Consider the following 25,519-nt stretch of genomic DNA (forward strand, 5'->3'; position numbering starts at 1 on the left):
CTAAAATTTAGAGATTAAGTGATTTGCTCTAAGCCATAAAGATAGCACTAGCACCTACGTCTTCTGATTTCTAACCTCTGGTTTCCTACTACAGCTTACTAAAACATGGAAAAGGTTAGGAAAAGCCTGCTGGATCCATAGGTCTAATGATAATAATAACTGTAAACAATAACAACACAACAGTTTTTACTCGTGGCTTAAATTGTGTACATTCTAAGTCTAACAAATAGAAAGTCCTTTCACAAGCCTCCTACCAATGTGTAGCATATGTAATAGGAAAACCTGACAACATTATTTCTGCTACTAAATTGGCCATCAGTTGTGGCTATTCAGTCTACAGGGTCCTTTAAGACAATATCTGTCTTATAAGGTTCAGACACCAACAACCACCAAAGAGGGGAACTGGAAACCAGCGCTTGGGTGCCTCTCTTTTGTCACCATCACTTACCTTGATGGGTACTTCAGTGAGTAAGCAGCAGCCAGGAACCCACCCAGGTTGTGTCCAAGCAAAATCATTTTGTCCAATCCTAATGCACATCTCCACTCTTCAATGGATTCCACAAACTGATTCTCTGCTTCTTCTGCATCATTGTCAAATCTGGGTCTGCTACTTCGTCCAAAGCCCAGCAGGTCAAAAGCATAGACAGGTCTATTGGTGCAAAGATCTCCAAAATTCAGTGCCCAGAGTCCGAGACCTCCTCCAAAACCATGGAGGAGGACAAGTGGAGTCTTGTTTGAAATATTATGAGAAAGCTTCAGTGTCCATATTTTATTTCCATTAGATATACGAACAGGTCCTTTTTTGTATGTGCAGGGGACACCTAATGGAAACATAAAAGAGAAATTCTGCTTAGTGTCACTACTTCTGAGAAGGGGAGTATTCTCAGAGCAATCAGAAATTAATAATCTAGAAACCATCTGGTATTCATTTATATGAGTTTAGCCTTTATTATATCAGCCCTAAAAAAAAAAGTGCACACTTTATTGAAGCAATTCTTTTTTTCTTTAATTTTATTTATTTGTTTGTTTGTTTACTTATTTATTTTTGGCTGTGTTGGGTCTTCGTTGCTGAGCGCGGGCTTTCCCTAGTTGCGGTGAGCGGGGGCTACTTTTCATTGTGGTGCACAGGCTTCTCATTGCAGTGGCTTCTCTTGCTACAGAGCACGGGCCCTAGGTGAGTGGGCTTCAGTAGTTGTGGCACGCAGGCTCAGTAGTTGTGGCTTGTGGGCTCTAGAGCGCAGGCTCAGTAGTTGTGGTGCACACACTTAGTTGCTCTGCAGCACGTGGCAGCTTCCCGGACCAGGACTCAAACCCATGTCCCCTGCACTGGCAGGCAGATTCTTAACCACTGCACCACCAGGGAAGTCCCAAAGCAAGTATTTCTTAATTACCATATTTTACATCTTGGTGGTAAGATCTATCTCACACAAGTCTCAAGCAACCGTGGCCTAGGTTTTCTGGCAAGTCATGTCAGCTCTTTGGACTTCTTTCCGTATCTATCAGTTGAGGGTACTGGAGTGGAACTTAGTGGCTGCTGAATCCATTATTTTAAAGTCTCTAGCTTTACAGACAATAGAATACTACCTCGTATGTGTAGAACACTTGAGGATTAAGCATTGAACATTGAACTCAGACTCAAAAGAAACATTTTTTTCCTAAAACATCATCATGAATTTAGGGAAGGATTAACATGTATTAAACACATAACTTAAATCTTAAGTCATCATAACGTTCAGTAGAAAAAGATGGCAGGAACTCCTCAGCATGAGGTGCCAGGTAGTCTGAGTTCGTATCCAACAATCTCTCTAGAGAAAGCAAATAATCACAATTTTGTAGATAAAAAATCTTTCTCGCCCTCAATGCTACAGGACTAAATACTTTAAATCTCCCCCAAAACTGACTAAAGATGAAACTAATTTGAAATTCTTTTACATTAAATTGTCAACTGAATAGTTACACTTTAGATATATCTTAATTATTTGTGCATATACATCTGCAGTGGACAAACACAGAGCACTGGGAGTTTCTGCCCTTTAACCAAATAATCTCCAGTTTTGTACCCACATAGTGGCAGAAGGGGAAACCCAGCATTTGTTCAGAATATTAACAGAGCCCAGAGTGAGTGGAAATGACACCAGTTTAGAAAAGGAGGTGATCCGGTACTAGTGCCAAGCCAAACCACATTTTGAACATAGACGTCTGCGTATTCCCATAAAAACCATCTGTGACCTCTATGAGAGAGCTCACCCCACTGTATTAGTTGCTTGCTTCCACGTCTGATATTAAAGCAGGGGCCAATTCTCACTCCTATTTGCATCCCTAGAACCCAGCAGTAGGAAATCAGTATGTTTGTTAAATACATGAATTGAGTATCTAGCACCCTTTTTTTTTATCTCTTGACAAGAATTTTTTCATTTAGTAAATCACAATGACAACTTTGCCAGCTTTGTAGAGAACAAGATTACTCAACCATACAGTGTAGAAATCCATTTTCATGTTAAAAATCCATGTAAGATGGCTAATTGCCCCCTTCTTTGGATATATCCAGTTATGGTCACTTACTCCTGAATCATTCAAATGCACAAACAAAATTCATTTGTGGCAGAGAGTATGAAAAACAGGTGTGGACAAGTATATGCACAAATATACACAATATTCATGTATGTGCACTGCACCACTTAAGCTCTTCCTCTAAACAAAATTGCACAGTAAACACCATTACTTGAAAGTATACCCACAGATATCTGGGAACACTCTGACAGTACAAGTGTGGGTAAATTTCAGTGCTCACAAGAAACAAAAAAGGTAAAGGTTTCCACACTACTATAAACGTAGACATAAAGAATCCTAGAATACTAGACTAAGGATCACCCCACCCATTCCTCTTATGGGCAAAAACTAGGAAGCTGAGAAAAGGAACTTGCCCAAGACCCTGTAACCCCTGGACTGCAGCCCTGGGCCTAGAACAGGTTACCCGGACGTAGTCCAGTAGGTGTTCTACTAGACAAGGCTACTTGCTCTGCGACACCTACAGCCTGCTCTCAGAGCAGTCTGCGGACCTCTGGTGAGCCAGAGATCCTTTCAGGAGGTCTCACGAGGTCAAAACTATTTTCATGACAATCTAAGACTTTATTTGCCTTTTTCACTCTCATTCTCTGATGGGTATACAGTGGAGTTTTCCAGAGGTCACATGATAAGTGATTACCAACAGTCTGAATGCAGAAGCAGATATGAGAATCCAGCTGCCTTACGTTAAGCCAGATATTAAAGAGAGGTGTAAACTTGTAAACAGTGTTACTCTTTTCACTACATTTGTTTAGAAAGCAGTTATTTTTAGAAAACATGTTATTTATTTTAACCTGCAATGGGTTTATTACTATTGTTTTAAAATAAATTAATAAGTTGACATTTTAAATTATTCAGTTTTAATTTTTAATACAGTAAATACTGATAGCTATAACCTCTAAACAAAGTTCCTTGGGGTACTTCCTAATTTAAGAGTATAAAAGGGACTCAAGACCAAAAAGTTTGAGAACCCTTACCTTCTTCCCACATTTATGCACTTACTGATGACATGTAAAAGGAAAAAAAGTTCTTTTGCCAACAACTAACACACCACAGAATCCGATCTTCAGTTTCAAGGCGATGCTTTATATTGGACCTATTTTAGTAAATGGCTCAGTTAACTTATAAGAAGAAAACCTTACATTTTAAAATTTTCTCTTCAGCTTCTTTAAGGTGTGATGTTGACGTAGGGCACCATGTGGGAAGCCAAGCAGTTAGCCATCCTGACCTAGAGCATCAAAAACAAAATACAAATAAGTGAGTTAATGCTCTTCTCAACTCCCAACTGTTACATAGGGAGAAGAAAAGCAGAATACAAAGTTTACTGTCTGTGTGATGAGGAAGCTAGCTGTATGTGACAAATTCACCTAATAGGTACAAGGCACTGTGATAAAGTACAGATACTTTCAACCTGAGAAACTACAAGTAGATCTCCAAGTCCATCTTACCTTCATGGATAGTCAGATTCCACATAATCAAGCAGAGACTAAAAATGGGCAAAACAAGAAAAGATAAAAAAGGCATTCTCCCACCCCGCTGCAAGACAGTTTCTTATCAGGGTGGAAGTACAAAAAAGCTAAAGACCATGAATACGATCATTTCAACGGCAGGTTCACAGCAAGTACAAAATATACCTACTATGAGGGCTGAGAGAAGAGACATCTTATTAAAATATGAGATTTTTTTTTAAAGCTTCAAATCTCATGGTTAAGTGTAGAACATACCCCTAATACAAATGCAGAGGACGGGCCCATGTCCAATCTACCTAGCATGAACCAGTTAACTTTTAAAAGCTTTGGATTCCAGCAAACAGTAGATGATAAGAAGGCCCCAGGCATCTGGCAGAAGACAGCTAAACAAAGAGAACAAGGAAGCAGGCCTTGCGCAAGAGGAGACAAAAGGCATGGGGAGGCTGGAACTGACACACTTTGCTCATAGCCAACCAAGGAGAGGGTGAGCCTTCAACTCCTGGTCTAGCAGCAGACCCCAGGCATATCCTAACAATCTGAGATAATGCAGGACACTAGCAGTCATCTGACAGTTAGCAAGTGCTCAGCATATGGCCAGTATCACTTAAAGTGAGAACTTTCTCATCAAAGAGAAAATGAATTAAAGAAGAAGAGAAACCAACTACTGTAGATTCCAGATGAGAGGTAAGAGCCAGAACGAAGGCTTTGGCAACAGGGATGGAGACAAGAAGATGAGGAATATTTAAAAATAAAACAGGCTAAGGGTACAAACTTACAACTAGAAGATGAGTACGTTCTGGAGATCTAATGCACGGCATAGTGATTATAGTCAACAATACTGTATTGTAGACTTCAAAATTGCTAAGAGACTAGATCTTAAATGTTCTCACTTCAAAAAAAAAAAAGATAATTATGTGAAGTGGTAGAGGTGTTAACTAAAGCTATGGTGGGAATCATATTGCAATATATAAATGTATAAATCAACACATTGTACACCTTGAACTTATACAATGTTATATGTTAATTATATCTCAATTTAAAAAATAAATAAAGCAAAGAAAAATCTAATGGAAGAAATAGGTGACTCACAACTGTAATACATGATAGAATTAATTCACTCCGCAGTTATTTATCGAGCACTTACTATCTTTGAGGAACTATTCTACTCACTTGGGGCCTATCAGTTACCAAACAGAGGTAAGAGTGATTAATTCTCCCTAAAGGGATCAGAGTTGCTTTTGGACTGGATCTTCACAGATAAACGGGATACTTCAAAAGTGGGGGTGGGACTTCCCTGGTGGTCCAGTGGCTAAGACTCCGTGCTCCCAATGCAGGGGGCCAGGGTTCAATCCCTGGTCAGGGAACTAGATCCCACATGACGCAACTAAGAGTCTGCACGCCTCAACTAAAGATCCCGCGTGCCGCAACTAAGACCTGACGCAGCCAAAAAAAAATGCTGGAGTGGTGGTTCAGGCATTCCCAGGGAAGGAAAGGGCATGAGCACATGCACAGAAAGAAGTATATCATGCGTGTTGTGAGGTAACAAGGGCACTGTTTCCAATAGCTGCTCTAACAAATCACCACAAATTTGGTGGCTTCAAGCAACAGAAATTTATTCTATCACAGTTCTGGAGACCTGAAGTCTGAAATCAGCATCACTGGGCTGAAACCCAGGTGTCAGCAGGGCCACACTCCCGTTAGGGGCTCTAAGGGAAAACCCCTTCCTAGTCTCTTCTGGGTCTGGTGTCTGCTGGTATTCCTCACCCTGTGGCAGCGTCACTCCAGTTATCTGTGCCCCTTACCACAGTGCCTTCCCTCTTCTCCATACGACATGTAGAAACCTTCAATAAACAGTAGTTGATATTATGCTGATGACAACAGTAACAATGATTCACTAATACTTATGAGGCATAAAATAGGAGTTTTATATAAGGTTCAGAGGGATTTCAAAGATAAGAACTGACAAAGAATCGTCATCTTGCATCACTCCTTGCCTCGAAGGCAAGGCTGCTTCTAGTTGACCTTCAATGGGAAACGCAGCCTTGCTCCAGCCTTTCACTTGACGCTCTAATATCATTTTTGTTATTGCTTATTCTCTATCCTCTAGACATGCAACATTCTCTGTCCTCTTGCTTCCTGGCCCCGAATATCCTTGGAATATGCCTCTCCCTTCTTTGCATGATTCATTACACTTCTTACCAACCTCAGATTAGATTCCATTTCCCCTTTGCCCACATACCCAAAGAGAATTAGATCAAGGTGACACGATGGCACCCTGTACTCAAGCTCTATTTTCTTAATTCTCAAGGTGTGTCATCAAGTTCATATTTACTCATCAGTATCCTCACTTAACTATAAGATCCTTGAAGGTAAGGACTCATTGCATTCTCGGTTTCTATCCCAATACCTAGCATATTAATATGCATTCATGCTATGAATGAATAAAGTTATTGCTTCATCCGAAGTGTACTGGTTGCAATGAATTACAAGTAGATGATAGTGAAGCTCTCCATCTTAACATACAATTGGATTACAGAGATGTATGCATATATGTCAAAATTTAACAAATGAACACGTAAAACTTAAGCGTTTCATCATAATAAAATTTTATACCAAAAAAAAAAAAAAAAGGTAAAACAGGCTGGATTTGATAATTGGTTATAAAGAAGGTACAATAGAGGATTCCCAGGCTTCTGTCTGAGGTGCCACTAATAACGACAGAGAACACATGAATAAGAAGAGCTGTGAATAGAGAAATGTGCTAAGTTTTGAATGGGCTGATACAGCATCTACCTTTTCTAAGCTTTGTAGGCTCATCCTACTGCATTTCCCTTCCCTGCAGAATTTCTCTGGGCATTATGTATAACAGGCGCTCAATAAATAATGTTTGCTGAATGATTAAGTCACTCACAATCCAAGGTACTCTCAGTCCAAGCTACACCCATTCCACAGATGTGAACACTGAGGTTCAGAAATGTTAAGCACTAGGCCCAAGAGTATTCAGCTAGTAAGTGACATAAGCAGAGATGTGACCTGAATTCTGAGTGACTTCAAAACCCTTTTTTGTCTCAGGTGACTACCTTCCTTAAAATGTCTGAGGAGTTGTCATTACCTACAGAATAAAATCACATCCTTAAATCTGCACAGAAGATGCTTTACAATCCATCCACAGGTTACTTCACCCCATCTTGTCTTTTCACATTGTACTTTTTCAACACCTCATAACTCCCAAAATTTCATGTTATCTTATGCCTCTATGGCTTTTCCCTCTGCCCAAAATACCTTGTCTTTTCTGAGATACTGTCCCTGATCCTGATGCCAAGAGCACAGGTGATTAGTCAGTCCTCTGGCCCTTGTTACAGGTATACTTACTATTGCTGTGGTTATTTGTCTACTATTTATCTGCCCTACTGCACTCTGAGCACAATGAATGCTAAACCCACGTTACAAGTCATTCTTATATTGCCAGTGCCAAACACACTAACCGGCTTGTGGCCATGGACTGCCTGGTAACTGTGTGTGTGAAATGAAGGCCTTGGTCAAAAGAAATACAAGAAGCGGATGGAGGAAGGCAAATGAGGTTCATTTCTATAGGCAGACAGCACTTAACAGTTCCACTAGTTCTTTATTAGGCGACAGGATATGGGCAAGATGCGGGCCTGAAAGCCCCCCAAAACAAACAAATGTCAATGCAAAAAGATCAGTCAAGAAAAGGGTAATCAACAGAATGAACAATTTAGGAAGGTGATGAGAAGCACTGTAATTCACACTTTTTCTCATATATATAAATTTTCCTTTTTGTCTGCTAGTCAACTTTCTTCTTGTCTCTTTATCTTCAGATATAACAACTTGCTAGTAAGGTCCATAAGTAAGCATGTATATATGTATGTATGTATGCATGTACACACACACACACACACAGGATTAAAGGACAGGACTGTAAGCAGATGTATTTGGTCAGGTTTTCATGGCATGTGGGCTATACTATGGAGATATTAAGTGAAAAAAAGAATGTTGGGGTTCCAGTTCAAGATGGAAGATCCTGATCTCACCTCCTCCACACTCACACTGAAATCTACAGCTACATATACAACAATTTCCTCTGACAATAACCTAAAAACTGACAGAGCAAGGCCCTCCACATCACCCAAACCAGAGAGAAACCACATCGAAGCAGGTGGGAAAGGCTGAGACACAATCTCACCATAAACCCCACCCTGGTGCAGTGACCTACAGTCGGGAGGGAACTCAAAACCCAGAGCTTCTCCCTGAGGAGCAAAGGGCTCATAACCCATATTGGGCACCCCGATTTTTAAGACTGGCAGCTGAAAGATGAGCCCCCAAAATGTCTGGCTTTGGAGACCAATGGGGCTCAAGCCCATGAAACACATGGGGTGTGGCAAATCGAGGAATGGCTCTTAAAGGGCTTGTGTGCAGACTCACCTGCACCAGGGCCCAGCACAGAAGCAGCCCTTTGAAAGCACCCGGGCTTTACGTGAAAGAGACCAATTTCCTAATTTTAAAGCGATGGCTGAAGGAGCAGGGGCCTGCTGGGATTGCTCTCCAGGGATGGAGACTGGTGGACACCATCTTCCTGCTCCCCCTCTGCCGTTTTATGTTTGGTGACCCAGTTTTTATGTTTGCTACCCAGAGGACGCCCCTCGATCACCTGGCTCTGGCAGTCAGAGGGGCTTCTGTTCCTGGGTCCCATGGGACTGTAACAATCGGAGAGACAGTTCTTGGCAGACTGCCACTCTCAGGACACCACACAGACAGTTGGCTGAAACACATCCCTAGTCTCTCTGAGAAAGTGGCCTATTTATTTGTCCAGGAGTTTTGGCCTTAGAAGCAGGTTTCTGGTTTGGCACACATTAACGACTACAGAGGTGCTTTCATGGAACAGAGGCTGGGGGATGCCATTTTGCACTCACCCTCTGCCTTGCTATAGCTCACCAATATCTCCCAGAAAGGAGCTTGTACACTCCTCTGGAGCCCTGATTTGTGTGACTGCTGCCCAGGCGACACCTCCAAACCTGGAGGCCAGCAAGGCTTATGGTTGTGGTCCCACGGCAATATATATATATATATTTATATATACATATGTGTGTGTGTGTGTGTGTGTGTGTGTGTATTTGCATTCTTTAAAAACTGATACCTAAGGGTTTGGCTTCCATTCAGCCTGAATCAAGGTGCTGACTGAGATACTCCCCTTTGGGACACCGGCCTTGGCACATCCTCAACTACCGGGAACCAGTAAAAATAAAATAAGCTTCTTGGACAATCACAAAGGTTTGAAAGACAACCAAGAGCTAGGGCAGGGTTAAACAATAAGGTTTATCTCCTATGGTCAACCCTTTAAGACTGGGAGAAGTGGTTGTTTTTCATCTATTGCATAGAAACCAACAGAGAATCAAGCAAAATGAAGAAACAGGAATGTGTTCCAAACAAAAGAACATGATAAAACCTCAGGAAAAAAAAAAAAAACCCTAATGAAACAAAGATAAGTAATTTACCTGATAAAGAGTTCAAAGTAATGGTCATAAAGATGCTCACTGAACTTGGGAGAATAAACACGGTGAGAATTTTGACAAAGAGACAGAAATACAAGAGAGTTCCACACAGAAATCACAGAACTGAAAAATATGAACTAAAAAATACACTAGATGTGGGAATTCCCTGGCAGTTCAGTGGTTAGGACTTGGCACTCTCACTGCAGGGGCCTGGGTTCAATCCCTGTGCAGGGAACTAAGATCCCAAAAGCCACACAGTGTAGCCAAACAAACGAACAAAACAAAACACTAGGTGAGTTCAACATCAGACTAGATAAAGCAGAAAAAAGGATCAATGAACCCAAGACAGGGCAGAGGAACTCACCCAAAGAGAGCAGCAAAAAGAAAAAAGAATGATAAAAAAAAAATAAAGATACCATAAGGGACTTAAAAGAAAACATCAAGCTGAGTAATATTCACACTTTAGGAGTCCCGGAAAAAGAAGAGAGAGAGAAAAGGGCAGAAAACTTATTTTAAGAAATAAGGGCTGAAAACTTGCCTAACCTGGGAAAAGAAAAAGACATCCAGATCCAGGAAGCCCAGACAGTTCCAAATAAGATGAACCCAAAGAGACCCACACTAAGACACATTTATAATTAAAATGCCAAAAGTTAAAAACAAGGAGAGAATCTTAAAAGCAGAAAAAGAAAAAGAATGTTTTATACATAAGGGACCTCATAAGTCTCTCAGTTGATTTTTCAGCAGAAACTGCAGGACAGAAGGGAGTGGCATGATATATTCAAAATCATGAAAGAAAAAAAATTTCTAACCAGTAACACTCTAACCAGCAAAGTTATTCAGAACTAAATAAGAGGTAGAGTTTTCCATACAAGCAAAAGCTAAAGGAGTTCATCACTACTATACCAGTCTTACAAGAAACGTTAAAGGGATTTCTTTAAGCTGAAAAGAAACAGCACTAATTACTAACCAGAAAACATATGAAAGTATAAATCTCACTGGTAAAGGTAAATATACATAAAGGTAGTGCACTAACCACTACTAAAACTAGTATGAAGATTAAAACGCAAGGGACTTCCCTGGTGGCGCAGTGGTTAAGAATCCACCTGCCAATGCAGGGGACATGGGTTCGAGCCCTGGTCCGGGAAGATCCCAAATGCCGTGGAGCAAATAAGCCCACGCGCCACATCTACTGAGCCTGCACTCTACAACCTGCGAGCCACAACTACTGAGACCACGTGCCACAACTACTGAAGCCCGCACACCTACAGCCCCATGCTCTACAACAAGAGAAGCCACCGCAATGAGAAGCCCATGCACCACAATGAAAAGCCCACGCACCGCAACGAAGAGTAGCCCCCGCTCGCCGTGACTAGAGAAAGCCCGCGTGCAGCAACGAAGACTCAACACAGCCAAAAATAAATTTTAGAAAACCTAACAAATAAATTTATTAAAAAAAAAGATTAAAAGGCAAAAGTAGCTAAATCAAGTAAACAACCTAACTTTATACCTCAAGAAAAATCTCAGATAAACAACATAACTGTACACCTCAAGGCTAGGAAAGGAAGAAACAAGGTCCAAAGTTAGTAGAAGGAAGGAAATAACAAAGAGAAAAAATAAATGAAATAGAGACTAAAACGACAATAGAAAAGATGAGTGAAACCAAGATCTGGTTCTTTGAAAAGATAAAACTGACAAACCTTTAGCTAGACTCACTCAAAATCAAAAATGAAAAAGGAAGCATTACAACTGACAGCACAGAAATACAAAGAATAATAAGAGAGCTACTATGAAAAATTATATGCCAACAATTGGACAACTGAGAAGAAATGGATAAATTCCTAGAAACATACAACCTTCCAAGACTGAATCATGAAGAAACAGAAAATTTGAACAGAATGATTACTAGTAAAGAGATTGAATCAGTAATTTTAAAACTCCCTACAAAGAAAAGTAAAAGACCAGACATCTTCACTGGTGAATTCTACCAAACATTCAAAAAAGAATTAATACCAATCCCTTTCAAACTATGCCAAATAACAGAAAAGAAGCAACACTTCCAAACTCAATTTACAAGGCCAGCATTTCTCAATACCAAAATAGACAAGGACACCACACAAAAAAGAAAATTACAGGTCAATATCACTGATGAACATAGATGCAAAAATCCTCAGCAAAATGTAAGCCAACTGGATTCAACAATACGTATATTAAAAGGATCACATACCATGATCAAGTGGAGTTTATTCCAAAGATACAAGAATGGTTCAACAATCGCAAATCAATGTGATACACCACATCAATAAAATGAACGATAAAAATCACATGATCAAGAGAGACCTTCAAGATGGCAGAGGAGTAAGACATGGAGATCACCTTCCTCCCCACAAATACATCGAAAATACACCTACATGTGGAACAACTCCTACAGAACACCTACTGAGCGCTGGGAGAAGACCTCAGACTTCCCAAAAGGCAAGAAAATCCCCATTTACCTGAGTAGTGCAAAAGAAAAAAGAAAAAATGGAGACAAAAGAATAGGGACGAACCTGCACCTCTGGCAAGGAGCTGTGAAGGAGGAAAAGTTTCCACACACTAGGAAGCCCCTTCACTGGCAGAGATGGGGGGTGGGTGGAGGGGAAGCTTTGGAGCCACGGAGGAGAGCGCAGCAACAGGGGTGCAGAGGGCAAAGCGGAGAGATTCCCGCACAGAGGATCAGTGCCGACCAGCACTCACCAACCTGAGACGCTTGTCTGCTTACCCGCCAAGGCCAAGTGGGGGCTGGGAGCTGAGGCTTGGGCTTCGGAGGTCAGATCCCAGGGAGAGGACTGGGGTTGGCTGCATGAACACAGCCTGAAGGGGGCTAGGGCGCCACAGCTAGCCAGGAGGGAGTCTGGGAAAAAGCCTGGACCTGCTGAAGAGGCAAAGAGACCATTGTTTTGGGGGTGCGCGAGGAGAGGGGATTCCTTCCCCGTGTGCCCACAGAAGGCAGAGCACCGCCTAAATGAGCTCCTGAGATGGGCACCAGCCACAGCTATCAGCTCGGATCCCAGACACGGGCATGAAACGCTAATGCTGCTGCTGCCACCAAAAATCCTGTGTGCCAGCACAGGTCACTACCCACACACCCCCATGAGCCTGTGCAGCATGCCACTACCAGGGTCCCGAGATCCAGGGACAACTTCCCCGGGAGAACACACGGTGCACCTCAGGCTGTTGCAATGTCATGCTGGCCTCTGCCGCCACAGGCTCGCCCCACATTCCAATTATGACTACTGTACCCCTCCCTCTCCTTGATCTGAGTGAGCAAGAGAGCCCTAATCAGCCGCTACTTTAACCCTCTCCAGTCTGGGCAGGGAACAGATGCCTGAGGGTGACCTACACACAGAGGCAGGGCCAAAAGCAAAGCTGACCCCAGAAGCTGGGCAAAAAAAGAAGAGAAAGGGAAATTTCTCCGTGCAGCCTCAGCATTAGCAGATAAAACCCCACAATCAACTTGATAAACTCTGCATCTGTGGAATACCTGAACAGACAACAAATATTCCCAAAACTGAGGCGGTGGACTTTGGGAGCAACTGTAGACTTGGGGTTTGCTTTCTGCAACTGATTTGTCTCTGATTTTTATGTTTATCTTGGTTTAAGTTTTAGTGCTTGTTATTGTTGGTGGATTTGTTTATTGGTTTGGTTGCTCTCTCTCTTTTTTTTATTTTACTCTCTATTTTCTTTATTTTTTTTTTCTTCCTTTTCTTCTGAGCTGTGTGGCTGGCAGGGTCTTGGTGCTTCAGCCGGGTGTCAGGCATGAGCCTCCAAGGTGGGAGAGCTGAGTCCAGAAGACCACCAGAGACCTCCCAGCCCCACATAATATCAATCAGCGAGAGCTCTCCCAGAGACTCTGTCTCAACGCTAAGACCCAGCTCCCAGCTCCACCCAAAGGCCAGCAAGCTCCAGTGCTGGACACGCCATGCCAAACAACTAGCAAAACAGGAACACAACACCACACATTAGCAGAGAGGCTGCCTGAAGTCATACTAAGTTCACAGACACCCCAAAACACACCACCAGACGTGGCCCTGCCCACCAGAAAGACAAGATCCAGCCCCACCCACCAAAACACAGGCACCAGTCCCCTCCACCAGGAAGCCTACACAAGCCACTGAACCAACCTCACCCACTGTGGACAGACACCAAAAACAATGCGAACTACAAACCTGCAGGCTGTGAAAAGGAGACCCCAAACACAGTAAGTTAAACAAAATGAGAAGAAAGAGAAATATGCAGCAGTTGAAGGAGCAAGGTAAAAACCCACCAGACCAAACAAATGAAGAGGAAATACGCAGTCTACCTGAAAAAGAATTCAGAATAATGATAGTAAAGATGATCCAACATCTTGGAAAGGAAATGGAGCAAATACAAGACACGTTTAACAAGGACCTAGAAGAACTAAAGAGCAAACAAACAATGATGAACAACACAATAAACGAAATTAAAAATTCTCTAGAAGGAATCAATAGCAGAATAACTGAGGCAGAAAACAGAGAAGTGACCTGGAAAATAAAATAGTGGAAATAACTGCCACAGAGCAGAATAAGGAAAAAAGAATGAAAAGAATGGAGGACAGTCATAGAGACCTCTAGGACAACATTAAACACACCAACATTCGAATTATAGGGGTCGCAGAAGAAAAAGAGAAAAAGAAAGGGCCTGAGAAAATATTTGATGAGATTACAGTTGAAAACTTCCCTAACATGGGAAACGAAATAGTCAATCAAGTCCAGGAAGCACAGAGAGTCCCATACAGGATAAATCCAAGGAAAAACACGCCAAGACACATATTAATCAAACTATCAAAAATTAAACACAAAGAAAAAATATTAAAAGCAGCAAGGGAAAAGCAACAAATAACATACAAGGGAATCCCCATAAGGTTAACAGCTGATCTTTCAGCAGAAACTCTGCAAGCCAGAAGGGAGTGGCAGGACATATTTAAAGTGATGAAAGGGAAAAACCTACAACCAAGATTACTCTACCCAGCACGGATCTCATTCAGATTTGACGGAGAAATCAAAACCTTTACAGACAAGCAAAAGTTAAGGTAATTCAGCACCACCAAACCAGCTTTACAACAAATGCTAAGGAACTTCTCTAGGCAGAAAACACAAGAAGGAAAAGACCTACAAAAACAAGCCCAAAACAATTAAGAAAATGGCAACAGGAACATACATATCGATAATTACCTTAAAAGTAAATGGACTAAATGCTCCAACCAAAAGACACAGACTGGCTGAATGGACACAAAAACAAGACCCATATATATGCTGTCTACAAGAGACCCACTTCAGACCTAGGGACACATACAGACTTAAAGTGAGGGGATGGAGAAAGATACTCCATGCAAATGGAAATAAAAAGAAAGCTGGAGTAGCAATTCTCATATCAAACAAAACAGACTTTAAAATAAAGACTATTACAAGAGACAAAGAAGAACACTATGTAATGATCAAGGGGTCAATCCAAGAAGAAGATATAACAATTGTAAATATTTATGCACCCAAGATAGGAGTACCTCAATACATAAGGCAAATGCTAACATCCATAAAAGGGGAAATCAACAGTAACACAATCATAGTAACACAATAACAGCCATAAAAGGGGAAATAGACTTTAACAACCCACTTCCACCAATGGACAAATCATCCAAAATGAAAATAGACAAACACAAGCTTTAAATGACACATTAGACCAGATGGACTTAATTAGTATTTATAGGACATTCCACCCCAAAACAATAAAATACACTTTCTTCTCAAGTGCTCATGGAACATTCTCCAGGATAGATCATATGTTGGGTCACAAATCAAGCCTTGGTAAATTTAAGAAAACTGAAATCGTATCAAGTATATTTTCCAACCACAATGCTATGAGACTAGATATTATGGGAAAAAAACTGTAAAAAATAAAAACACATGGAGGTTAAACAATATGTTACTAAATAACCAAGAGATCACTGAAGAAATCAGAGGAAATCAAAAAATACCTAGAAACAAATGACAACAAAAACATGACGACTCAAAACCTACGGGATGCAGCAAAAGCAATTCTATGAGGCAAGTTTATGCAACACAATCCTACCTCAAAAAACAAGAAAAATCTCAAATAAACAACCTAACCTTACACCTAAAGCAATCAGAGAAGGAAGAACAAAAAAACCCCAAAGTTAACAGAAGGAAGGAAATCACAAAGATCAAATCAGAAATAAATGAAAAAGAAATGAAGAAAACAATAGCAAAGATCAATAAAACTAAAAGCTGGTTCTTTGAGAAGATAAACAAAATTGATAAACCATTAGCCAGACTCATAAAGAAAAAAAGGGAAAGACTCAAATCAACAGAATTAGTAATGAAATAGGAGAAGTAACAATTGACACCGCAGAAATAAAGGAACATGAGATTACTACAAGCAACTATATGCCAATAAAATGGACAACCTGGAAAAAATGGACAAATTCTTAGAAAAGCACAACCTTCCGAGACTAAACCAGGAAGAAATAGAAAATATGAACATACCAATCACAAGCACTGAAATTGAAACTGTGATTAAAAATCTTCCAAAAAACAAAAGCCCAGGACCAGATGGTTTCACAGGTGAATTCTATCAAACTTTTAGAGAAGAGCTAACACCCATCCTTCTGAAACTCTTCCAAAACAGAGCAGAGGGAGGAACACTCCCAAACTCATTCTACAAGGCCATCATCACCCTGATAGCAAAACCAGACAAAGATGTCACAAAAAAAGAAAACTACAGGCCAATAACACTGATGAACACAGACGCAAAAATCCTCAACAAAATACTAGCAAACAGAATCCAACAGCACGTTAAAAGGATCATACACCATGATCAAGTGGCGTTTATCCCAGGAATGCAAGGACTCTTCAATATATGCAAATCAATCAATGTGATACACCATATTAACAAACTGAAGGATAAAAACCATATGATCACCTCAATAGATGCAGAAAAAGCTTTCAACAAAATCCAACACCCATGTATGATAAAAACTCTCCAGAAAGTAGGCACAGACGGAACCTACCTCAACATAATAAAGCCCATATATGACAAACCCACAGCCAACATCGTTCTCAATGGTGAAAAACTGAAACCATTTCCTCTAAGATCAGGAACAAGACAAGGGTGCCCACTCTCATTAGTACTATTCAACATAGTTTTCAAAGTTTTACCCACAGCAATCAGAGAAGAAAAAGAAATAAAAGAAATCCAAATTGGAAAAGAAGCAGCAAAACTGTCACTGTTTGCAGATGACATGATACTATAAATAGTAAATCTTAAAGATGCCACTACAAAACTACTAGAGCTAATCAATGAATTTGGTAAAGTTGCAGGATACAAAATTAATCCACAGAAATCCCTGGCATTCCTATACGCTAACAATGAAAGATCAGAAAGAGAAATTAAGGAAACTATCCCATTCACCACTGTAACAAAAAGAACAAAATACCCCAAAATAAACCTACCTAAGGAGGTAAAAGACCTGTATGCAGAAAATTATCAGACACTGATGAAAGAAATTAAAGATGATACAAATAGATGGAGAGATATACCATGGCCTTGGATTGGAAGAATCAACATTGTGAAAATGACTACACTACCCAAAGCAATCTACAGATTCAATGCAATCCCTATCAAACTACCAATGGCATTCTGTACAGAACTAGAACAAAAAATTTTACAATTTGTATGGAAACACAAACGACCCTGAATAGCCAAAGCAATCCTGAGAAAGAAAAACAGAGTTGGAGGAATCAGGCTCTCTGACTTCAGACTATACTACAAAGCTACAGTAATCAAGACAGTATAGTACTGGCACAAAAACAGAAATATAGATCAATGGAACAGGATAGAAAGACCAGAGATAAACCCACACACATATGGTCACCTTATCTTTGATAAAGGTGGCAAGAATATACAATGGAGAAAAGACAGCCTCTTCAATAAGTGGTGCTGGGAAAACTGGACAGCTACATGTAAAAGAATGAAATTAGAAACTTCCTAACACCATACACAAAAATAAACTCAAAATGGATTAAAGACCTAAATGTAAGGCCAGCCACCATAAAACTCTTAGAGGAAAACATAGGAAGAACACTTTATGACATATATCACAGCATGATCCTTTTTGACCCACCTCCTAGAGAAATGGAAATAAAAACAAAAATAAATAAACGGGACCTAATGAAACTTAAAAGCTTCTACACAGCAAGGGAAACCATAAACAAGACGAAAAGCCAACCGTCAGAATGGGAGAAAATATTTGCAAACGAAGCAACTGACAAAGGATTCATCTCCAAAATATACAAGCAGCTCATGCAGCTCAATGTTAAAAAAACAAACAACCCAATCCAAAAATGGGCAGAAGACCTAAATAGACATTTCCCCAAAAAAGATATACAGATTGCCAACAAACACATGAAAAGATGCTCAACATCACTAATCATTAGAGAAATGCAAATCAAAACCACAGTGAGGTCACACCAGTCAGAATAGCCATCATCAAAAAATCTACAAACAATAAATACTGGAGAGGGTGTGGAGAAAAGGGAACCCTCTTGCACTGTTGGTGGGAATGTAAATTGATACAGCCATTATGGAGAACAGTATGGAGGTTCCTTAAAAAACTAAAAATAGAACTACCATATGACCCAGCAATCTCACTACTGGGCATGTACCCTGAGAAAACCATAATTCAAAAAGAGACATATGCCACAATGTTCACTGCAGCACTATTTACAATAGCCAGGACATGGAAGCAACCTAAGTATCCACTGACAGAAGAATGGATAAAGAAGATGTGGCACATATATACAGTGGAATATTACTCAGCCATAAAAAGAAACGAAATTGAGTTATTTGTAGTGAGGTGGATGGACCCAGAGTCTGTCATACAGAGTGAAGTAAGTTAGAAAGATAAAAATAAATACCGTATGCTAACACATATATATGGAATCTTAAAAAAAACGGTTCTGATGAACCTAGGGGCAGGACAGGAATAAAGACACAGACGTAGATAATGGACTTGAGGACACGGGGAGGGGGAAGGGTAAGCTGGGACAAAGTGAGAGAGTGGCATGGACATATATACACTACCAAATGTAAAATAGATAGCTGGTGGGAAGCAGCCTGACAGCACAGGGAGATCAGCTCAGTGCTTTGTGACCACCTAGAGGGGTGGGATGGGGAGGGTGGGAGGGAGACGCAAGAGGGAGGGCATACATGGATATATGTATACATATAGCTGATTCACTTTGTAATACAACAGAAACTAACACAACATTGTAAAGTAATTATACTCCAATAAAGATGTTTAAAAAAATCATATGATCACCTCAATAGACACAGAAAAGGCATTTGACAAAATTCATCATCCATTTATGATAAAAAAAAAGTCTCAACAAAGTTGGTACAGAGGGAACATACTTCAACATAACAAAGACCATATATGACAAGCCCACAGCCAACATCACAGTTAATGGCGAAAACCTGAAAGCGTTTCCTCTAAGATTAGGAGGAAGGCAAGGATGCCCAGTATTGCCACTTCTATTCAACATAGTATTAGAAGTCATAGCCAGCACAATTAGGCAAGAAAAAGAAATAAAAGACATCCAAATTGGAAAAGAAGAACTGCCACTATTTGCAGATGACATGGTGTAATATATAAGAAACAATAAAGACTCCACCAAAAAATAGAAATAAAAAACTGTTAGAACTAATAAATAAGTTCAGTAAAGTTGCAGGATACAAAAATCAATATACAGAAATCTGTTACATTTCTATACACTAATAATGAAGTATCAGAAAGAGAAATTAAGAAAACAATCCCATTTACAAGTGCATCAATAAGAATAAAATAACTAGGAATAAAGTTAACTAAGGAGGTTAAAAGTCCTGTACACTGAAAACTGTAAGACACTGATGAAGGAAATGGAAGAAGACACAAAGAAATGGTAAGATATTTCATGCTCGTGGATTGTTAGAATATTGTGAAAATGTCCATATTACCCAAAGCAATCTACAGATTCAATGCAAAACCTATCAAAATTCCAATGCCATTTTTTCACAGGAATAGAACAATTCTAAAATTTGTATGGTACCACAAAAGACCCCAAATAGCCACAGCAGTCTTAAGGAAGAAGAACAAACCTGGAGGATTAACACTCTCTGATTTCAAACTATATTACAAAGCTATAGCAATAGAAATAGTAATGGTGCTGGCATAAAAACACAAACACAGATCAAGGAAACAGAACAGAGAGCTCAGAAATAAACCCACACATATGTAAGTTAATTTATAACAAAGGAGCCAAGACTATTCAATGGGGAAAGGATGGTCTCTTTCATCAACAGTGCTGGGAAAACTGGAGAGCAACATGAAAAAGAATGAAACTCAACCACTATCTTGTATCATACACTCAAGATGGATTATAGACTTGAATCTAAGACCTGAAAGCATAAAACTCCTAGAAGAAAACAGTAAGCTACTTGAAAATGGTCTTGAGGATATTTTGAATCTGACACCAAATGCAAAGACAGCAAAAGCAAAAATAAATAAGTGGGACTACATCAAACTAAAAAGCTTCTACACAGCAAAGGAAACCATCAACAAAATAAAAAGGCAACCTACTGAATGGGAGGGAGTATTTGCAAATCATAAATTTGATGAGAGGTTAATATCCAAAATATATGCGCTTCCCTGGTGGCGCAGTGGTTAAGAATCTGCCTGCCAATGCAGGGGACATGGGTTCGAGCCCTGGTCTGGGAAGATCCCACATGCTGCAGAGCAACTAAGCCCGTGCGCCACAACTACTGAGCCTGGGCTCTAGAGCCCGCGGGCCACAACTACTGAGCCAGCATGCCACAACTACTGAAGCCCGCGCGCCTAGAGCCTGTGCTCCGCAAAAAGAGAAGCCACAGCAACGAGAAGCCTGCACACCGCAACAAAGAGTAGTCCCTGTTCTCCACAATTAGAGAAAGCCTGCGTGCAGGCAACGAAGACCCAACGCAGCCAAAAATAAATTAATTAAAAAAATATATATATATGTAAAGAATTCATAAAACTCAACAGCAAAAAAAACAGTCCAATTAAAAAATGGGCAGAGGATTTGAATAGACTTTTTGCCAAAGACGACATACAGATGGCCAACACACATGAAAAGATGCTCAACATCAGTAACATCAGGGAAATGTAAATTAAAACCACAATGAAATATTCCCTTACACTGGTTAGAGTGGCTATTACCAAAAAGATGAGAAATAACAAGTGTTAGAGAGGATATGGAGAAAAGGGAACCCCTGCACACTGTTGCTGGTGGAAATGTATAATGGTGCAGTCATTATAGAAAACAGTATGAAGGTTCCTCAAAAAATAAAACTACCATAGGATCCAGCAATTCCACTTCTAGGTATGTATCTGAAGAAAACAAAAAAAGTAACTTGAAAAGATATATGCACCCCCATGTTCACTGAATTATTATTTACAATGGCCAAGATATGGAAAAAACACCTAAGTGTCCATCAACAAATAAATGGATAAAGAAAATGTGTATAATACACAAAATATATACATAATAGAATAGTATTCAACCATAAAAAAGAATGAAATATTACCATTTGCACAACATGGATGAACCTAGAGGGTATTATGCTAAGTGAAATAAGCAGAGAAAGACAAATTCGTATGATCTCACTTATATGTGGAATCTTTCAACAACAACAATAAACTCAGAGATAAAACAAACTGGTGGTTGCCAGAGGTAGAAAATGGGTAAAATGGGTGAAGGGGGTCAAAAGGTAAGAACTTCCAGTTATAAAAAAAGTAAGTCATGCGGATGTAATGTACAGCATGGTGACTATAGTTGATACTGTACTGCATATTTGAAAGTTGCTAAGAGAGTTAATCTAGAAAGTTCTCATCACAAGAAAAAAAATTCTGTAACTATGCATGGTTAACTAGACTTACTGGAATGATCATTTTGCAATATATAAAAATATCAAATTATATTATACCCCTGAAACAAATATATGGTATATGTCAATTATGCCTCAATAATAAAAAAAGAATGATAGAACAGAAGATCCATAATAGCCTACATTATAATAAGGCTCTAGTCTAATGTTCTCTGCTGCCAGTTTCAAATCTTCTGAATTAACAGGAGATAAGACCTCTAGGCATCTCTGACAAATGTTACCTGTAACTTATTATCAAGGTATCAAGATAATAGAAAACATTACTACTAGTAGTTTATTATAAATATATAAACTATTTACAAATTATCAAGGAAAAACAACTCAAGTCTTCAGCAATGAAATTTTCAATTTATTCAACAATTTTTTCAATTGTTGAAAACAGCAGTTTAACAGGCAACTAAAAGGAAAGAATCTCATGATCTTTGGAGCTTAAAATAAAAAAAGTCCTTGACAACACGGTCATCAATATCTATGTTCGGCCACAAATATATGAACTAGTACCAACAGGAAGTTACTTACAACTCAATCTCACCAACTTTTTTCAACAAATATCCCTCAAATAATAGCACAGTTCTTGGCCAAAGAGAATCAGAGGTCAGTACAACAAATAAAAGTGAAATGAACTATAACCTACTACTGTTCCCACTTACATCACAGACATGTTGGGGCAGAGAAAATACAAATGCAATCTTTGTTTCGGTCTTCAAAAAAAATAATAGTAAAATAAAATTCAGTCTCTGAATACCTACTATGCACAAGGCACTGGAGTTTAAAATGTGATGTATCAGCTGGTAATACAGGAATCATGCCTACCTCCACCTATTTACCACTCATCACAAAACCAACTTTCAAAGGATAGGATTGTCTTGTCTATGCATTTTGCCTCCTAGTGATGGGCTTAACTCAAAGAGAAGGGGCAAAACAATGTTTTTATGTTTGCAAGGCTACTGTATTACATTAAAAATTAGGGCTCTTCAACCACAAGAGGCACCAATACTCTCCAAGTTTTTACAGCAGCTTTTTCTTCAAAGTAGATAATTTTTTTTTAAAGTGGAGCTTTTCTAAAGTATATTTAAACTGAAAACTCTACATTTAACAAAACATAGTATTTTATTTTCACTGTTAACGGAACTGTAAAGATATCTCTCTCCCCTAAGCCACGATAATGTTTCTATCTAATCGGTTTTTGCCTTAACCAGATGACAATGTTTTATATAAACTGCCTTTACTTCTTTCTTAGAGTTATTCTACAGGCTTGAGTGTTAGCACATAGTAGGTTCAAAGGAACATTTTTAAAGAGTGAAAAGCAAGGGTCTATCTCTTCCACCCTTTAGTTTATCACCCTTTGTTCACTGAGTTCCCACACCTTAGCTTGCAACCTCTATTGCTTCAACCCCCTGAAACAGCGGTCCCCAACCTTTTTGGCACCAGGGACCAGTTTCGCGGAAGACAATTTTTCCACGGACCAGGTGGTGGGGGGCGGTTCAGGCGGTAATGTGAGCAATGAGGAGCGGCAGATGAAGCTTCGCTCACTGGTCCACCGCTCACCTCCTGCTGTGCGGTACCAGTCCGCAGCCCGGGTGTTGGGGACCCCTGCTCTAAAACACCCATCCAACCTCACTTCCTGTCTTTCAGGTAAATTGACCTCATCTTCAAAGAAACCCTCTGCCTCTTCCACAAAATCTCCTATGCCGTTCAGTGTTGTTCTGCATTTCTAGGCTTAGTGTGTGGAAGACTGGAACGAAGGACATGAGATTGGAAATAAGGACACAGACTGAAGTTCGTCAGATATCCAGCCATACTTCTGAGGTCACAAAAACCAAAGTAAAAATTAAATTTACCATGGCCATAATACAGTGAACAAGATACAGGGCTGCCTCCTCAGAACTTTGGAAAATACACAGAAAAGCAAAAATTAACTTCTCTAATTTATTTAAGCAGATAAACAATAAACACCATCATACACTGCTGAGGCCCTAACTTCAAAAGAGAAGAAAAGTGTCAATTGCAATATAAGCCATTCACTACAGGAACTATATCTATCTATGGCATCAGGAAGGCTTATCAATGTGCACCAAAAGGTTTTCTACACTGTCCATCTGTTGAGAACTGACCTCATTAGGAAGGCTGACGATCCAAGCCCTAAAGCATCTTATCAAAAAACTAAATAATCTTGCTTTACAACCTGTAACAGATATAAAGAATCTTTTTAGTGAGCAGACTTCTGAGTAAGAAAAGCTTTATTTAAAACACTAAAGGTGGCAACTGTAAGGAAAGCCAAACAGGATGTGCTTAGCATATTAACAGAGTTTATTAACTTAAGAATGTGATTTTAAGTATCCCGAGTTTGAGAGATAAAACTGAATTTTTTTTCCCTTTTTTTTAAATTAATTAATTTTTGGCTGTGCTGGGTCTTTGTTGCTGCGCGCAGGCTTTCTCTAGTTGCGGCGAGCGGGGGCTACTCTTTGTTGCGATGCACTGGCTTCTCATTGCAGTGGCTTCTCTTGTTGCGGAGCACGGGCTCTAGGCGCATGGGCTTCAGTAGTTGTGGCTCTAGGTGCACGGGCTTCAGCAGTTGTGGCTTGCGGGCTCTAGAGCACAGGCTCAGTAGTTGTGGCGCACGGGCTTAGCTGCTCCGCAGCATGTGGGATCTTTCCGGACCAGGGATCGAACCCGTGTCCCCTGCATTGGCAGGCGGATTCTTAAGCACTGTGCCACCAGGGAAGTCCTCCCTTAACTCTCTATGCAATCTTTTGTTAAAAAAAATATCATTAACATTGTACTTGTATCCTAGGACATCAACACGTAAATTGGCTAGTAATTCCTGTTTTGTTCTCTAAGGCATTTGACTATCTATAGTATTACTAAATCTGATTTGCACAATCTGTAAATATTGTGAAACAGTGAAAGAGGTTTCAAAGTATTCTGAAGAAAATATACAGAAGTCTGGTCAATTTCCACACACTCTTGGCCACTTAAATAATATTTCTAATTAGGTTATAAGTAAAGAGGATTTCATTATATTACAATTTTGTTTAAAATGGCCTCCATCCCTATACTAGTACTGTCAAGAGAGAAAAACTATGTTTATTACTGCTCTCTATAAGCTATTCTAAGCACTCTACGCACAGTAGTCTACCTCATTTAAAGAAACTATGAGGTTTTGATTTTATTATAAATATCCAAATTTATTAGACATATGAATATACACATTCCTCTGAAATAATTCCTCAACCAATGAATGACTGAAAACTTCCAAGCTGAAAATGATAACACACTTGGGCAAATAAAGACCTTCTTTCCTGGGAAATGACTTCTTAAATCCTATCCTGGAAAAGAGGAAGAAAAAAAAAAATAGAGTATGTCTCACACAATCATAGTTTAAGTGACTAACATGCCATTTTATTTTAAATAAATAATACTAGTGATTCAAATTATCATAACCATTAGACCAATGACAACACAGGCCCTCTAGTATATTTTAACACATTAATTAGCATTCTTTTAACTATTTTTCATTTCTAACCTGTAACTTTTACTTTTTTTACTATTATTTTTTTCTATTTTTTAAGAAATTTTTATACAACTTTTAAACATTACTGTCCTAACCTGTGACTTTTAAAGACCTAGAGTTGGAGAATTGGTGTTTTAGACATAGCCATGTGACGGTAATATTTTCCCCCAATTGTTTCCTACCTTCTCGCACACAGTAAAGAAGCCATTCTAGAATCAGACACATCATCATCCAACACACATAATTAAAAAAACTACATGTGTACTTTTAGATTTACATTGTTTAATAAATCCAAGTGACATTTTGTGTTAATTCCAAAATAAGTTCATCCACTAGATAAAGAAAATAAAAACTAAAAATTCTAAGTCTCAAACTGAATAATAAGTTTTAATAAAATCATCTTTCTATACAATTTTTTTTTATGATTC

The 25,519-nt window shown here is 39.4% G+C and overlaps 1 protein-coding gene across 2 annotated transcripts in view; it reads right to left on the bottom strand.

Moving 5' to 3' along the window:
- The window catches only part of ABHD5 (abhydrolase domain containing 5, lysophosphatidic acid acyltransferase), a 50,038-nt gene that overhangs the window by 19,178 nt on the left and 5,341 nt on the right, over positions 1–25,519 (bottom strand). For both annotated transcript variants that reach the window (XM_036868949.1, XM_036868950.1), the window contains exons 2-3: positions 3,708–3,793; positions 449–821 (exon numbers count right to left, since the gene is read on the bottom strand). In XM_036868949.1, coding sequence (XP_036724844.1) covers positions 449–821; positions 3,708–3,793 — 459 coding nt within the window. The remainder of the gene's footprint in view (positions 1–448; positions 822–3,707; positions 3,794–25,519) is intronic.

Source organism: Balaenoptera musculus, chromosome 11 (assembly GCF_009873245.2).
Source record: "Balaenoptera musculus isolate JJ_BM4_2016_0621 chromosome 11, mBalMus1.pri.v3, whole genome shotgun sequence".
NCBI lineage: Eukaryota > Metazoa > Chordata > Mammalia > Artiodactyla > Balaenopteridae > Balaenoptera > Balaenoptera musculus.